This window comes from Octodon degus, unplaced genomic scaffold, assembly GCF_000260255.1.
Source record: "Octodon degus isolate 3935 unplaced genomic scaffold, OctDeg1.0 scaffold00048, whole genome shotgun sequence".
In the NCBI taxonomy this organism is placed as follows: domain Eukaryota; kingdom Metazoa; phylum Chordata; class Mammalia; order Rodentia; family Octodontidae; genus Octodon; species Octodon degus.
Window position 1 is genome coordinate 4967750 of NW_004524624.1, and position 17011 is coordinate 4984760.

The window sequence follows — 17011 nt, forward strand, 5'->3', positions numbered from 1 at the left end:
AAGTGCTGTGATTGCAGGCATGCACCACCATGCCTGGTTTAGGGATTTTAGTCTTAAGTGCAGTTCTAAAAGCTGAGGTGTGATTTCTTTCTATGTGTTTATCTTGAGATGTAATTTCTGTTTTTAAAACATCAATTTGGCTGCTGCATGAAGAAGATTGAAAAGGAGATGAAGATGATAGCGGAAAACCTGATAGGAAACCATTACAGATGTACAGGCATGACATAACAGTGGTTCAGACACATGCTGACAGCAGTAATTAGATGTCAAAACATTTCTTTTTTTCAGAACTGGGGATTGAACTCAGGACCTTGTGCTTGGCAGGCAAGTGCTTATTCTACTGAGCTATCTACCCAGCCCCTGTGAAAACATTTTGAAGATAAAATCTGGGGGGGCTCACTGGATAGCTCAGTTATTTAAAGCTCCACCTGGGCAATTGCAGTCAGGCACATCAGTCCAAGGTTCGAGTCCAAGCTCCAGAAGCTGCACCAGACCCGCCCTTAAGACAGCCTGAAGTAGCCAAAAAAAAAAAAAAAAAAAAAAAAAAAAAAAAGAAAAAAAAAAAAAAAAGAAAGAAAGAAAGAAAGAAAGAAAAAAGAAAAAAAAATCCTTCTCAAATTGAAAATAAAATTTACAATATCTTGGAGACAATAGAAATGAAAAAGGGAGGCCGGGGAGATGGTTGGAGCTGGGGAGATGGCTCAGTGGAATAAGCGCTTCCCTGGTAAATGCCAGGGCCTGAGTTCAATCCCCGATTCTAAAAAAAAAAAAAGAAGAAGAAGAAGAAGAAGAAGAAGAAGAAGAAGAAGAAGAAGAAGAGGAAGAAGAAGAAGAAGAAGGAAAGAAAAAAGAAATGAAAAAGGGATAACTTTATATTTTCTGCTGAGCTAGTTCAATGGTTGGTGGTGCCACTGACTGAGTTGAGAGAGTTGAAGAAATCACAAGACTGACTTGGGACATTGGTTCCATATATCTAGTAGACATCCAGACCGACTACTAAATACTGGAATTCCCAGTAGGGGGCAAGATCAGGGCCATCTGCATAACTCAACAGTCCTTAGCATAGAAGTGATTTTGGAAGTCACAGGAGAGGATGGGGCTCAAGGTGTGAGCACAGAGATAAAATGGTCAAGACAAGAGGCAGATGAGGGACGGCCTGGGGCAGTGGAAGAGAGCCCAGTAAAGCAGAAGGCAGGAAGTCAGGGATAAATGGTGATTCCAAAAAGGAAGTAGTCAACTTGGGCAAGCAGGACTCCTAGACAGATAGTATGAAAGCTAAGGGCCCCCAGTAACTTGATGGAGACCTTGAGAAGGCAGCGCGCCAAGGACTGGTGTGGACAAGAGCTTGACTGGTGTGGACGAGAGAGGAGGAGAAAAGCAAGTAGAAACAAGAAGCCAGAGAGACAATTAGAGAGGCTGGCTTCAAAGATGTCAATTGCAGGAGTTTGGATAATGAGGAAAATGATGCAGGGTGAATGTGGACAGTGGAGAGGAGAACAGCAACGACCATGAGGGGACAGGGTCATTCAGCTAGAGGGGCGGACCCCTCCTCACTCATCCAGACAGGAATGAACACTCCCCGCAACCTCCTCCATCTACCTTAGCTACCCAACTTGAAGCTGGGAAAATGGTGAGGAATCTGAGGGAAACGCCAACCGCAGTCCTCCTTATAGATCCTGGAGTGGGCCATAAAGGGACACAGTCCATCCTGGCGTTGGGCAGGGGATTCAGGGATGCTGGCTGCACGCTGTGCCTGGTTGGGGGGGGAGAAGGGGCCTGCCCACAATGCCAGGCTCAGGGCAGGCTAAGGGCTCCCTACAGTTCTATTTGCTCCTGCTGCTGCTTTGGAGGGTGTGTGTGTTTCCTCTCTGACTTTGGCAGAGTTCTGCAAAGGTGTATGTGCGCGCGCTAGGGACTAAAGCCAAGACCTCACACTTCTAAGTATGTGTTTTACCACTGAGATACACGTCCAGCCCCTGCAAACCTCACCTGAAACTCCAGTCTCCTTCAACTTTCCCCATCCCTGTTTGGCTCAGATTTAGAAATTCAGTAGTCTCTTCTCTGATGGCTGCGCCTGCCATTCCGACCCCTTACATCCTGAGTAAAGGATGTCACCATATTGTCCCATTTTTCTGAGGAAAAAACTTAAGAGATAAGTTCGAGCCTAGCGGATTTCAAAGCACCACTTTCCTTCCACTCCGCCAGCGGGAGGCGCAGGGGACTGCGCGAGCCACAGGCGGGTGCAGCTTTCCCAGCGCAGGCCCGGCCCCACCCGTTCCCTCCTCGACCCCTCTGCTCCCCTGAAGATGAGGGAGTGTAGTGCCGCCCAGCTCTGAGAGAAATGGGTACCGGTGATTGGGTGGGACGGAAGAATTGGGTGTGGCTTCCCGCCGACAAAGCGGCACCTTATGGGCGTGGTCATGAGGAAGGCGTGGTCCCAAGCCCCACCCCTTCCCGTGGACTCAAAGCCCACCGCGTCCGCGGAGGCGGGGCCAGAGCAAGGGCGGCGTATCTCAACGCGGCTGCTTGGAGATCGCCGCGGAGCAGTGCCCCGGCGGGGCCAAGCAGGTACAGGCGACTGTGCGGGGCGTTTGGGGCTGGACAGGCGGCGGCCGCGGGCCTGCCGAGGGCGATGAGGGCATTGAGGGTCGTGCCCAGTGCTGTGCTTACTCCCGCGAGCTCTACCCCCTGCCTCCGCCCCCGCCTTCCTGCAGCAAAGTCGAACGTAGCGAGGCCGATTGGCGCCTGCGCTGCTTACAGCCGGGACCTGGCCTGGGAATGGGGACTAGCGGTAAACTGAGTCACGTCGGGGCGAGAGCAGTCCTACAAGAGTGGCACTACCCCCACTGGATGATAGGATAGATCTCCTTCCTGGCCACGCCTTGGGGTCGCGGCCCTTGCCGATTTCCGCAGAGGCGGCGCCCCACTCCGCTTCCCCCACCCGGCACTTCGGCGCCCAGGGGTCCCGCCCCGGTTCCCAGCAGCCTTTACCACCCGTAAGGGCTAGGACCCGCTCCAGCAGCCTCTTTCCCCACCCCTCCCCCTCGCCTCCTGAGCCCCCGTGTGTTCCCTCTGCAAGCTCTCTGCAGTGTCAGTTTACACGCCTTATATAGTCCGAGCAGGCTCCAGCCGCGGCCTGCCTGCCTGCCGGGACCTGGGGGCGGGGGAGAGAAGAGCCGGCCCCTGACTCACCCTGCCTTCCAGACTCCAGCCTGGCTTGGGGGAGGCCCTACCGGATTGGTTCCCCTGGCTGAAGAGCCCAGAGCCGGAATGAGAGCTCCCCTCACCTTCCAGTCCCTGAGGGGGCTGCCTTTGGCTCTCTAAGTGAGGTCTGCCAACTAGCAGCCCAGCCAAAACTGACTAGATAACTCGCTCACCTTAGGTATTCTTAGCATCTGCTCATGCGTGCCTGGTTGGCACCTGTCCAAGGATGGACAAGGCCTCGCTGTCCATCCTTGGGGCCTCACTGCAGTGCCCGCCATTCACTGTCTCTTTTTTTTTTCCTCCTAGGAGCAGGCACCATGGATTCCTTCAAAGTAGTGCTGGAGGGGCCAGCACCTTGGGGCTTCCGGCTGCAAGGGGGCAAGGACTTCAATGTTCCCCTCTCCATCTCCCGGGTGAGCCTAGGTTGGGATACAGACACCCTCAGGGGTTGTGGGTGCTCAGGACTTCACCGGGTGATCAGAGGAACCTGAGCAGGAACAAGCCAGCAGGCCAGGAGGTATCCAGGTTCAGAAATGTAATGACACGTGCCACAGGGACTCCCAGTTAGGTGCACACTGGCAGAGGAGCCCCCAAACCTCCTGGCAGTATACTGTACCTGAGACCATTCCGCCAAGCTCTGGTGGCCAACCCTGAGGGTCTTGGTGTAGAGGTGGGGGCTCTCTGTCTCAGGTCTCCAGGAAGTATCTGAGTTTGAAGGAGTAATGTGTGGAGCTAGGCACCAGGCAGGGCACTTTGTAGGATCTTCAGCGTTGCTGCCAGCCATGGAATAGCAGTAGTCATCTTTTTTTTTCTTTTTCCCAAATGAGACAATTTAGAGAGGTAGGGAAGCTGATTCAGAAAGTCCATAGCAAAGCAGGGATTTGAATTAAGGTGTAGCATGGCTGGTACTTTTTGGAGGTTAGAGAATGGGTTCTCTTTCTCATAGGAACATCCACATCCTTGTTCTCATTCAGGATGTGGTGGCCTTTGACCTTAAGCAGAACTCTAGGAAGGTGGGGTTCTGGGCTTCTGAATCCCAATTCCTGGCTGTCTGTCCTGGGGTTGGGGTGGAGCTGGGGCCTGACTCCTCCCTGTGGCTGGGGTATTGCCTTATAAGCCCAAAAATGCAGCTCTAGCCCAACAGTGACTAGAATGCAGAGCCTGAAAGAGTGGGCCAAGGCCTGGAACCTTGAACCCCATCACTGGATTCATCCTTCACTTGACATCAGGCTACAGTGCTGTGTAGGGTCTAGATGTGGGACTCAAAGCAAATTACCTAATCAGAGTAGCTACGGTAGGTATCCCGACTGGCCTATCAGTCAGGAGGCCAGGACTTCCTGTCTCCACACCCCTCTGCCTCAGAAGTCCCACCAGCCACCTAGTGGGCAGGCTGCTATTTGCAGGAAGCTCAGGGCAAGCCCATCCTGGAGGAGACCAGGTTTTTCAGGCACCTCTTGACCTGAGAGGGCCTACATGGCAGACTGGAAATTGGGCTTGATGGATAGGACAAGCAGTCAGGCTGTGGTCTCAGGGATCCTTCCGCAGTTTCCTCCTGGCACCTGCCCTGGAGCAAGATAACTGAGAGCTGTGCTTCCTGTACTCATCCATATCCTCTATACAATCTTCAGGCCTACCCTGTATTTTTTTTTTTTCCCCCTTTTTGCCTTTTTGGAGACAGTGTTTCACTATACAGTTTGGACTGGCCTTGAACTCACTATGTAGCCTAGGCTGGCCTCAAAGTTGAAGCAATCCTTCCTCAGCCTCAGAGTTCTAGGATTATAGGACTGGCTTTAGCCTTTGTTTCTTAAAACATTGATGAGAACAAGCTTTCAGATGTGGCCTGTTGGGGGCACTCTGGACCTATGCTCCTTGTCTTTGGCCCCATCCTATGGGTGGGGCCACCAGTTGAGCCCAGCCCTGGAGTTGGATCTAGGCCAGGATGGGTGGATCTGTGGGTGGGTAGGTGGTCTTTCCTGAGCTGGGCTAGCCCCCTATCCCTCCCCTGACCCCAGAGTGGAGGGAGAAGGGAGGGGCTAAGGTTGGCTGTAGGCCCAGCCGGGGAGATGAGGTAATGTCTGGGGCTTGGGGGTTGGGCAGCTCAGTGAATCCCTCAGGCTGACTCACCCCTATCTGAACAGTGTCCAGCCCCCTGGCTTGTCCCCTTCTTAATCCCTGTGTCTACTCCTGCCCCAGCCCCAGATCCTCCCAGCTTGTCCCTGTAGCCACCTTCCTAAGAGCAAGCCTGTGCTTTTCTATCTCTTTGGTCACTGCCCTACTCTTCATGTGCTTCCTGCCTTCCTTACTCCAGGGAATAAAGTAATCTCTCACCCCAGTACACACACTCCTTTTCCTAGGAGCCCGCTACTCCTCCCTACCCGAAGACCCTCACCTTGGGCTCAGCTCACACCTTCCAAGAAGCAGGGAGTGGCTGATCCAGGTTTCCCTTTTACTGACTCACCACGAGCTTCAATAAGTCACTTCCTTTCAACGATGTCACTTTCCTGTGCCCATTATAAGGGGTGAGTTGAAGTGTGCATTGAAGTGAAGGAATGACAGGGATCCAGGCTCCAAACCCAGCCAGGGGCTCAAGGAGTCTTTCTAGGTATATTGGCACCACCATTCAGCTTTAGGATCAGGATCCAATCTAAGCACTGCCTCTTGTATGACTTGAAGTAAAGTGCTAAGTCTGTTTTCCTACCTCTGAAATGGGTATAAGTCCAGACTCCTCCACAGAGCTGGTTATAAGCAGGATTCAGTGGCAGTATGTGCTCAGTAAATGTAAAATACTATACTTACTACTGTCTTTACCATTTAGCAGGTGAAGAAGGGGCCTGCAACTCTTTTTGAATATCCCTTAACATCCCTTAAAAGTATGAAGTAGAGCTGTCAAACCCAGCTCTCCATTTTGCCTCAGTGTGGGTCCCTCTGCCTTCCAGCCTCTCTCTAGAACCCCTTGGTGCCCCTCTTTCTGCCTCAGCAAACTATGCACCAACTGACCTGAGGAACCTCTCAGGGCCTCGGGCAGCCTGTACCCTCCCATTTCCACCACCACCTGTGAGATATAAAGTAGGCTTGGGCTGGGAATGTAGCTCAGTGGTAGAGTGCTTGCCTAGCATGCACAAGGCTCTGAGTTCAATCCCCAGTACCACAAAAAAAGAAAAATAAATGAACTAGGGCTGCTCAATGCCATGCCTATTTCCCAGGTTGAGCTACGTAGACCCAATAGGCTTTGTCAGGGTCAGCTTTAGCAAGATCCTGGAAATAACTCATCCCAGGCCTGGAAACCACTGGTGGCTCCTTTACACTCAGGGCAGAAGCTTGCTTCCTTTGCAAAGTATTTGAGGCCTAGCCAAGTGGCCTCTCTTAGCATCTGGCCTCCATTCTCCTTGACTGAGGCTCACTGTTGCTCAGAAATCATCTGCTAATGCAGCTGGGCAGGTAGCCACCACTCCACCCAGCTGTGCTGGCCCTGCATTTGCCCCACAAACTAGGGATTCCCAACTCAGAGCCCAAAGGATCGGGGAACATTAGAGCAACACTCATTTACAGCCTATGGAGCTCCAGCTGACACCTACCTGGGCCCTGTTCAGGTACCACTCACAGGGAACTTGGCAATAGCACGCCCTTATTCCTGTTTCTTAGTGGGGCCCTGACAGATTCCTGCAGAGGACAGGACTGGGTGCTGGCAGGGAAAGAGGTCAATGAGTGCACCTAACGTGCCAAAAAAGAAGCTGCCACATACAAGCTAGAGGGCATATCTGGTAGATGGACTAGTCTGGGCAGGAGGCCAGCAGGGCCTGAAAGGCTGTGGTCATTGGCCAGAAGTTTGGGTTTTAGCCTGAGGGTGGCTGTTAAGGTCTTAGCAGTATCTGGGCTATGAGGGAGGGGCATGGTGTGATGGGAGTTGTGTGGCTTCAGCAAGCACCACTCCTCCGGGTTCACTTTCCTATCCAACAGCTACCCAGAAAAATGACTGGATCCTAGAAATGGGGCAGAATAGGGTAGGCAGCGTTGACTAACATTAGCTTCAGTTTGAGTGGCAGAATTGTTCTTTCTTTCACTGCAGCTCACACCTGGAGGTAAAGCTGCGCAGGCTGGCGTGGCAGTGGGTGACTGGGTGCTGAGCATCGAAGGCGAGAACACAGGCAGCCTCACGCACATTGAAGCTCAGAACAAGATCCGTGCATGCGGGGAGCGCCTTAGCCTGGGTCTCAGCAGGTGAGGGTCCTGGCCAGGCGGGGATGGAGTGGGGTGGGGGTCATCTGGCCTGACCTACCATTGCGGCTTTCCCTTCTCCAGGCCCCAGCCAGTTCAGAGCAAACCACAGAAGGTAGGCTGAGGCCCCCCAACACTGGGCTGTGGGTGGGACGGGCTTGAACTTCTGAATTGACCTGCGCTCCCTGGTACGGCCTTGGTACTTACATCCTGGTCGCAAACTGAGGCTAGATGCCAGAATGGCAGGGTCTGGAGAACTGGTAGTGGACCTGGGGGCTGCCGCACGGTCTGGGCACACGCTTGTCTGCCTGTCTGTCCGCCTGCCTCCTTCCTACCGGCCTGTGCTGCGTGCGCCTGTCTGCCCGCCCACACTCTCCTCCCTTGGCCCTGGAGGCTGAGATCATCGCTGTCCGGGCCCCTTGAAACCTGAGTCGCCCCCTTCCCCATTGCCTTCGGCCAGATGTGTGGGGGCGGAGCTGGAGCTGCTGCTGTCGTTTGGGGGGCGCCCCACTCCTACCCAGGTCCCCACCCCCTCCCGCCCTGCCCCTTCCCGGCTCTGTCTCCGCCCAGGCCCAGGCCCAGGCCCCCGCCGCGGACCCCCCGCGGTACACCTTTGCACCCAGCGCCTCCCTCAACAAGACGGCCCGGCCCTTTGGGGCACCCTTGCCCGCTGACAGCGCCCCGCATCAGAATGGGTACGTCAGCCCCTGCCTGCCCACGCTGTCCAGTCCTTTTTTGGCCCTGAGCCCGCTGCGCACTGCTGCTCCCTCCCTCTGTGCTAAGCCCCAGCCGGGCAGGAACCGTGCGGCAGCGACCCCTGGCGGGCGGGGCGGGGGCTGCAGGCACAGGGCCCCTCCCATGGATTTTGTTCCTGAGAAGGCACTGTCCTGTCCTGGGGGGGGGCTCTGAAGGAGCCAACTCCCCCCCCCCCGCCCCACCCCTCCGGCGGTCTGGGATTGAGGTGTGACTTTGAGCCAGCGGAGCCCCAGATACTCTGCTGCCTTGTATACCCCTACTCTTGTGCAACCCTTCCCCATCTTTCTTCCTCTGCGCGTGTCTGTCCCTTTATCTGTCCATCTGTCTGTTTCCTTCACAGGTGCAGACCCCTGACAAGTCAGTGAGCCCCCTCTGCCTGTTCCTTTTCTCCTTCCTTTCAGCACTCTGGGTGGTGGCCCCTCTTCACCCTGGTTGCCCTCTCTCACTTACCTTCCAACCCCCACCCCAAGCAGGGCCCTTGGTCTCACCCCTCTCACCTGCCATCATAACCCATGGGTACAAACCCTGGGAGGGGCTGCCCCCACTGCCCACAGCAGTGTGAGGTTCTGAGCTCCCTACCTCCCCACAGACAGCCGCTCCGACTGCTGGTCCCGAATGCCAGCAAGCAGCGGCTGATGGAGAATACAGAGGACTGGCGGCCACGGCCTGGGACTGGCCAGTCTCGCTCCTTCCGGATCCTTGCCCACCTCACAGGCACCGAGTTCAGTAAGTTCCAGCCCTGGCCTAGGCCTGACCCTCTGGGGACTCAAAGACCAGGTTGACCCTCCTTTCTCTTGGTCAATGCCTATCTCTGCCCTCCCAGTGCAAGACCCGGATGAGGAACATCTGAAGAAATCAAGGTAAAAGGCTCCTACTCACCCCTGCCTCCTCCATCCCAGCCACTGCCCCTTTGTCTGCTCCTGGCCCTCCCCAGCCAGATGCTTTATTCTTTCTTTGCTTCCTTTCTTCCTTCCTTCAATCCTCCCTCCCATCCTCCCTCCCTTCCTCTCTTGTATCTCTCCTTCCTTTTACTTCCTTTTCCTTCTCTCTCTGCCCCTCAGGGAAAAGTATGTCCTGGAGCTACAGAGCCCACGCTACACCCGCCTCCGGGACTGGCACCACCAGCGCTCTGCCCACGTGCTCAACGTGCAGTCATAGCCCACCTATGCGGCAGGCTGCCCTCTCTGCCTCTCTCTCTGTTCCTCCTGCCCAAGGCACTCCAGCTTCTGCCTACCTCACCTACCCCTTTTCTGCACCTGGCCTGAGCCTCCTGCTGGACTGACCCCCACAGCCCAGCTGGCACAGGGCCTGCCTTCATCTGTCACTACCTTCTCTTCTTGCCCTATGATACTGCTGTGTGCCAGGGCTGTGCTGCTTCAAGCATGGAAATAAACATTCTTCTCAACCTGCTTTCTCTGCCTCTGTCTTCTATCTTTGTGGACCTGGTTTGCATTTTGGGCATGGGAGGTGTTTGATGGTTCAGAATCAGTGTGGGCCTCCCTGTCTCCGCCTTAGTGGGAGGGCTCCATCTTGCCTCAGTGGCTCTTTGGGATGTGAGGAACCCCAAGAGTCATGCCAGGAGTGGGAGCTCTGCTCCACCTCCCAGTCCTATATAGCAGATCAGATAACTGGAACCTAGCTGTGAGAAGCAGCCCTTCCTATGCCTACCCCAGAGGGACCCAGAGTGCAGCCCAGCAGTTATCATGCACCCAGACATCTCCCGTGGGGCTGGCAGGACTGAGGTTGGGGGCAGGGGGGCATGCCAGGAGCCTCAGCCATGCAGCACCTTAAATGGCAGATCTTACAGCCAGGTGCCCAGGACAAAAGCCCCAGCCCCAGCCTCAGCAACACCCCAGGAGCCCTGGCCTGGTGAGAAAATGGACTTGACCTGGGGAGGGGTAGGAGACACGAGGGACATGGGGGTTGTGGGTCCCTTTACACAGCCCCAGGTTTTGCCCTCCACCCTTTGGGGTTCCTGGGTACCCCTACTGAAACCATGTTCTTTGGCCCTAGCAGGCCCCGCCACCCCTAGCCCCACCAGCCGCCCACCTTGGGCTGTGGACCCTGCATTTGCTGAGCGCTATGCCCCGGACAAAACAAGCACAGTGCTGACCCGGCACAGCCAGCCTGCCACACCCACGCCTCTGCAGAACCGCACCTCCATCGTGCAGGCCGCTGCTGGAGGGGGCACCGGAGGAGCCAACAATGGCAAGACTCCTGTGTGCCACCAGTGCCACAAAGTCATCCGGTGGGTGGCCTCTCCCCTCCCTACTCTGGCCTTTTCTGCCCTACCCACCCATCTTGCCTAAGCTGCTACTGCTGGGAGAGAGTGAGGGTTCAGTTCCCAGTGGGAGGTGGGTGGGGACCTGGCCTGGATCTTCAGATTCTTTTTTTTTTTTTTTTCTTCTTCAGTATCAGGGATTGAACTCAGGACCATGTGCTTGCCAAGCAAGCGCTTATTCTACTGAGCTATCTCCCTGGGACCTGGATCTTCACATTCTTAATCCCACTTTATGCACCTCTCTCCTCTATTCTACCCACACAGAGCTCTAGCAAAGTTTTCTCTGCTGAAATGGAGTGAAATGGAGGAAGCTTCCATTTTGGCATCACCCTGAAGCTATATTGCTAGACTCACTGCTCTCTGGACAAAGAAGAGCTTGTCCCTTCCCATCCTTTCTGCATGTCAGAGCTGCAGGTTCTGCCCCAGGCCAGATGGACAGGACAGGATCTGCTCTCGTGTTCAGCAGCATGCTGGCCTCCTTTTTCCCAGGGCACAGTCCCTCCCGGATGTCTCATTAAGTTCAAGGCATCAGGTCCCATTCAGTTCGCCTGACTAAACTCTCCTGTCAGCGAAACAGTGCAGTGTGATAAACTGCCCCCCCCCCCTTTAAGCTTCATCACTCTTCTGTGTTACCCTGGCACGTGACTTCCTAAGCCCATCTTGGAACTCCTGCCTCATCTGCATATGTTCCCTCTGTTGTCTCCCCCAGGGGCCGATACCTGGTGGCCCTGGGCCATGCATACCACCCAGAGGAGTTTGTGTGTAGCCAGTGTGGAAAGATTCTGGAAGAGGGCGGCTTCTTCGAGGAGAAGGGGGCTATCTTTTGCCCCCACTGCCATGATGTGCACTGCGCACCCAGCTGTGCCAAGTGCAAGAAGACAATCACAGGCGTGAGTGGGGCTGGCTGGTGGATGACCAGTCAGGAAGGCAAACTCTAAATCTGGGGTTCTCTCTGCTTGAGCTTTTCAGATTGTATATAATCTAATAGGCTGGGGTACAGCTCAGAGGTAGAGCACTTGCTTAGCATGCACAAGGCCCTGGGTTTCATCCCAGCACTGGAAAAAACAAATCAGAAATATATTGATTATAATAACTGGATAGCCCAAGACACTGACTTCAGGCCCTGCTGAATAGATACTGTGGTTATCAGGACTCTCCCTTGCCTGTTTTCACTCGTGTTGGCTTCATTTCCCAGGATGCTTTTCCCTGGAAGGTGATGAAGATAGTACCTTAGTACCTCCACAGTTCAATCACCTCATCAAACTAGAGAGCACCTCTGTCCCAGCTGGTGTGTCAGAATTCCCAGTGCTACCATTGTGCCTGGCCTACCTTGGGTTGTCACAGGCCCATATGATCTGAAATCAGTGACTGATTGATTGGCATCCTTGAGTTACATTCACCCCTGGACCTGGGGTAAAATGGCCCTACCTCAGCCACAAATGAGAGCAAGGGATGAGTAGTCCTTTAAAACCACAATGAATTCTAAGAAGGGAAGTGCTATGCTGGACACAATGGCAAATGCCTGTGGTGCCTGCCTTGAGGGATGGGGTATGGATAGATTAGCGGTAGAGCACCCCTGGATTCCATCCCCTGTACCACAAAAAGAAAAAAGAGAATGCTGTGCAGGCCAAGAGATGGCTGCTGTACCAACTAGGACTGCACTTGGCAAGAGATTTAAATAGAGAAGGTTATTTATTTCAATCCTAGGAATTCTAAGATTGGAACAGCAGCTAAAAAAAAATAAGAGTGCCTTTGGCTCTAGGCCTTTTCTCACTTGTTGCCTTAGAATCATTAGCATTGTAGACCTTCGTTTCTAACCTTATTGTGTCATGGTTGCCAGATGGCTGTTAAAGTCCAAGGCCCAGCCTGTCTTATTCCAGGTAGGAGAGGAAGGCAAACAGCGTTCTGTTTTGGGGAAAGAGTACTGGAGATCAAACCCAGGGCCTTGCACATACTAAGCATACACTCTGCTGAGCTACATCAGCACTAGTAGCATTGTTTCAACAAGATTTGGGGGTATGTTTTTGTGTTTGTTTGGTTTGGTTTGGTTTTTTGTCTTTGAGACAGGGTCTCCCTATGCAGTTCAGACTGGCCTTAAGCTCCCTTTATAACCCAGGCTAGTCAGTCCTCCTGCCTCAGTTTCCCAACTGCACCACCATGCCAGGCATGTTATCATGCTATTCTTATCAGTGGGGATGAATCTTGTGAACAGGGCAGGGTTTGTACTTACACCATGGAGAGGAGGCTCAGAGGCTCAGGAGGCCCTGCCAACTCCTGGGCCCTGAAGAACAGTGAGGGTGGGAAAGTGTGCTTCCCCCTAAGGTCAAGCTGATACTTCCCCAGGCGGCCCAGCTCTGGACAGACCCCAAAGAGCCCTTATCTCACCTCCCAGGAGGGCAGGAGTCTGGCCTCAGCAATCTGACAGGTGTTCCATTAGGGGCTCTCACTATCCAGTAGTTGCTTGGAAATGTTCCCTGCTGCTGGCCATGTGCACTACTCATGCCCACTGGGGAGCCTGCGTGCCCTTGCATCTTGGGGTTGGAGCACAGCGGAGTCATATTGTTTTAGCAGGCTTGGCAGGAAGCTTTGGGAGACATGGAAGAACAGTAGCAGAGGCCTTGCCCAATCTGGGGGTCATCTCAGGACCCTGTACTTTCAAATGTAGGCATACCAGCCCTTCTCATTCATACTACAGCCATGTAACCCTTTCTATTTTACCAGTGAAGTCTATTCCCTTTACCACAGGGCCTTTGCACATCCTTTGCGTCCTTTTTACCTTTTACCTGGGACTGAACTATCACGTCTTCAGGAACACCTTCCCTGATACCCACCAGGCAAGCCCCTCCCTCCCCCTGCACCCCCAGTTGTCTCCTGCATCTCAGTCCTTTGCTCGTCTTCCTTCCCCAGGTGAAAACTCATAGGCTGAGAACAGGGCAATTTGCATCAAGCACTTATGTGTCCCACATAAGAACTAGTCAGTAAACACTTGAACAAGTGGGTGGAAGTGGCCTCCAAGTGGAACTTGAACATGAGTAGGAATTTGCTCAGAGAAGATATAAGCAGAGGGAATAGCTTATGTTGCAGAAAGTGTTAGGAGAAGCGGGCAGAGGCCCAGTTCAAATTTGGAGCTGGGTGACTGAGGTGGTCAGGTGCACCTCAGAAAGTTTCCTTGGGGGCAGGGTGGAAGAAGGTAGAGCGAAAGCCAGGGAATTTGAGGCTGCTGGGGCCTGGGCCAGGGCACTAGAAATGCCAGCAGCAGCAGATTTAGGATACCCAGGCAGGCAGGAACAGATTGATAACTGGCCCACAGGCTGTAGTAAATACTGGCAGAAACCTGCTCCCAGTTCTGAGCTCCAGCCCTGGGCACCCCATCCCTGCAGAAGCTCTGTCTCCCACCAGACAGAAGCCCAAGTCAGCAGGTAGTGTGGAAAGAGCCAATACTGGAGCCAGCCAGGTAGGAAAACAAAACCCATTTCCAACTTCTGTTGGCTGTGTGGCCTGGAACAGGTCTCTTTCCCTGGGCGTCTGTAATTCCTGGCCAGCACAATTTTGAGGTGCACACGAGATGTGATATAGATGTAGAAGGCACCAACAAGCCATGTGAGCGTCAACTACATTTGTAATCTTGCTTGGCCATACTTGGTGTTTCTAAATCAGTGGCCATCATTTTAAAAAATAGGGTTAGGAATGTAGCACAGTGTTAAAGCACTTGCATAGCATTCTTTTTTTTTTTTTTTCAGAACCAGGGATTGCACTCAGGCCCAAGCACTTATTCTACTGAGCTAACTCCCCGGCCCCTGTGTAGCATTCTTGAGATACTAGGTTTGATCCTCAGCACTGCCAAAAGAGGAGAGAAAAATATATAAAGCAAAGATTCCGCTTCCACACCTAGGTTTCAACCAGAGACACGTAGGCATCCCTGAATGAATAGCCAATGCTTCCCGTAGAAGTTAAACAGAAGATTTCCTCCACAACAGTCCCAACCTGGCCCTTGTACTAATTGAATCTGTGACCCCTGGCCTCAAATGAGGGACCATTCTTAAGCAGCCCTTAAGGGCCAGTTCACAAGGAAACAACTATGTCTACAAACAAGGTAAAATTAGCCAAGTCACCCCATGCTGTCCTATAAGAGCCCAGCCCTAGCAAGAGCCCATCTCATAAACCTCTGCTTCCTCCCACCTCTGGGGGAGCCAGGGTAAGTCAGCTCCCACTGCTGGATGAGGAGAAAGTATGGGCCAGGGGCAACCCGGTGAATACAGCACGCAGTGTTTTATGCCCTCCTGGCCCCAGTGTTTTATGCCCTCCTGGCCCCAAGACGTAGCTGAAGTGGAGGAGAAACCGTAAGCAGGAAGCACAATTAAGTTATGTGATACATGTTAGCAAGATGTTAGGAGCAGAGTGAAAGGTGCCAGGCGCATGGCAAGGGATGGCAGGCTAGAAAATGTACTGGTGTGTAAGTGGCCCATGTGGGACAGGGATGTTTGTGCAGCAGAAACTTAAAGGTGAGGGACCAGAGGAGCCATGAGATTTGTGCAAGAGTTACCAGACAGAGGGGACAGCTAGTGTAAAGCACCAAAGCACCAGCACTGTTTCTGGCATTTCAGAGATAGGCTAGAGGCCTCAACATAAGAACGTGAGAGGAGAACTATGGGGTGCGGTGGGGGATAGGCCAGACCTGCAGGGTTCTGAGCAAGGGCTATGGACTGCTGTGGGTTGAAGAGTGTCACTGATGCCAGGATGAGAGCTCTTGGCAGGGCAGAGGTGGGAACACTTATGTCAGTTTTTGTGCAGTCACTCTGGCTAGAGATAGCTGTAGCTCATGTCAGCGATACCGATGGGAGAGGGATGTGTCTTGACAGTAGATCCTAGAGGATTCACTAGTAGACTTGATATGGGATGTAGGTAAAAGAGGGAAATCGGGCCTGAGCAGGCAGAAGGCTAGAGTCACCATCTACTCTGGGAGGAGCAAGTTTGCAGTGTAGAGATTGGGAGCTGAGTGTGGGGCATGGCAAGTCTGAGGGGCTAACATCTATATGGAGACCCAGTTGGCCACAGTTGTGGGTGCATACACGTAATGTTTACCAGGAGGAGAAGGAGGGCCCAAGGCCAGCTTCCTGTGTCCTGGTGGAGGGGGTTGAGCCTGACAAGTGACTGCTGCCTTCTCTCAGGAGATCATGCACGCCCTGAAGATGACCTGGCATGTGCACTGCTTTACCTGCACGGTCTGCAAGATGCCCATTCGTGAAGGGGCCTTCTATATGGAGGAAGGAGTGCCATACTGCGAGCGAGGTACAGGCCTGAGAAGGCCCAGGGAGAGGAAGAAAGGGCTAGGAGAAAGGCAGGATTAATCCAGGCTCCCTTCTCTACCTCTGCCCCCAGATTATAAGATGTTTGGCACAAAATGCCGTGGTTGTGACTTCAAGATCGATGCTGGGGACCGCTTCCTGGAAGCACTAGGCTTCAGCTGGCATGACACGTGCTTCGTTTGTGCGGTGAGAACCCCGCCCCTCACACCTGAGCACTGTCCCACAGCCTTCTGTTCTCTCCTGCCTGTGGGATGCATAAGAGTTTGGGTAGGTATCTCTCCTGCTGTCAACAACCTCATGTGACTGGACCTTTCCTGTCCCCAGATATGTCAGATCAATCTGGAAGGGAAGACTTTCTATTCCAAGAAGGACAAGCCCCTTTGCAAGAGCCATGCCTTCTCTCATGTGTGAGCCCCTCCTGCCCACTATTGCTCTGTCCCCACCCAGCCTGAAGGGTGAAGGGTCTGGAGTCACCCCAACATTTCTGCTGGGGCTAGCAGTGGTTGACCCAACCCCAACTCCTGGCTGAAGCCTGGGGTTCCCTGGACACTGTCCCACCTCTTCACTCCCTCTCCCCTACCCCCCACTGTCTCACTCTGGTGCTGGCCATACTGGCCCCTATTCACCTTTAGTGCCACAATAAACCTGTATCCAGTTGTGGACTGTGCTTCCCGTCATGCATATGACAGGGTGGGACCTGAAGCAGGTGGGGGTAAAGATGGTTTTGTTGAGGCTGGCCATTCTTCATGGTCCTCCTCATGCAGACATGGAAGGCACACAGTCACGAGGAGGGAACACAAGGAGGGCCTCAAGGTGGATCTAGCGCCTGATGTGAGGAGAGCCACTGGTCTGGTCTGGCTCTGGAGGCTGGAGTAGAAGAGCTGGGAGTAGATCCAGAGAGATGAGGCAAAGACAGCCAATGTGAGGCCCAGGGGTGCTATCTACAGTCCATCAGCTGGGTGCCTGAGAATGGAATAGAAGGTAGAGCTGGAGAGGGTCTGGGAAACCAGGATAGGATCTGGGACTATTCCTCAGAGAGGGGCAGGTTTAAAGTAGTAAAAAGAGTTGTGTTGTAGAAAGAGGCCCAGAGGGCAGTGAACAAAGTACATGAGAAAATTGGGAAGAAAGGTGGAAACAGGGTCCAGGGGCTAGCAGAGATGGGAGCCAGTGGTAGGTCCCAGGAGCTCAGAGTGAGGGCCCAGAGGACAAGGGATAGGGAGAAGGACAACTTCATTAGGCATCTAATATG

The 17011-nt window shown here is 53.5% G+C and overlaps 1 protein-coding gene across 6 annotated transcripts; it reads left to right on the plus strand.

Annotated features, from left to right (window-relative positions):
- Positions 1-2492: 2492 nt before the first annotated feature.
- Pdlim7 (PDZ and LIM domain 7) lies at positions 2493-16422 on the plus strand. 6 transcript variants are annotated; one of them, XM_023716475.1, is made up of 14 exons: positions 2493-2568; positions 3511-3617; positions 7271-7422; positions 7504-7534; positions 7996-8114; positions 8516-8536; positions 8765-8901; positions 8999-9035; positions 9983-10044; positions 10192-10423; positions 11166-11346; positions 15625-15745; positions 15836-15948; positions 16087-16422. In XM_023716475.1, exons 2-14 carry the CDS (start codon positions 3522-3524, stop codon positions 16171-16173), a joined length of 1389 nt encoding a protein of 462 aa, XP_023572243.1. In that variant the 5' UTR covers positions 2493-2568; positions 3511-3521; the 3' UTR covers positions 16174-16422. The 6 variants fall into 6 exon arrangements, with proteins under 6 accessions (XP_023572243.1, XP_004632322.1, XP_004632323.1 ...); XM_023716476.1 differs by lacking the exon at positions 2493-2568 and adding an exon at positions 3193-3382; XM_004632265.3 differs by lacking the exon at positions 8516-8536.
- The last annotated feature ends 589 nt before the right edge of the window (positions 16423-17011 follow it).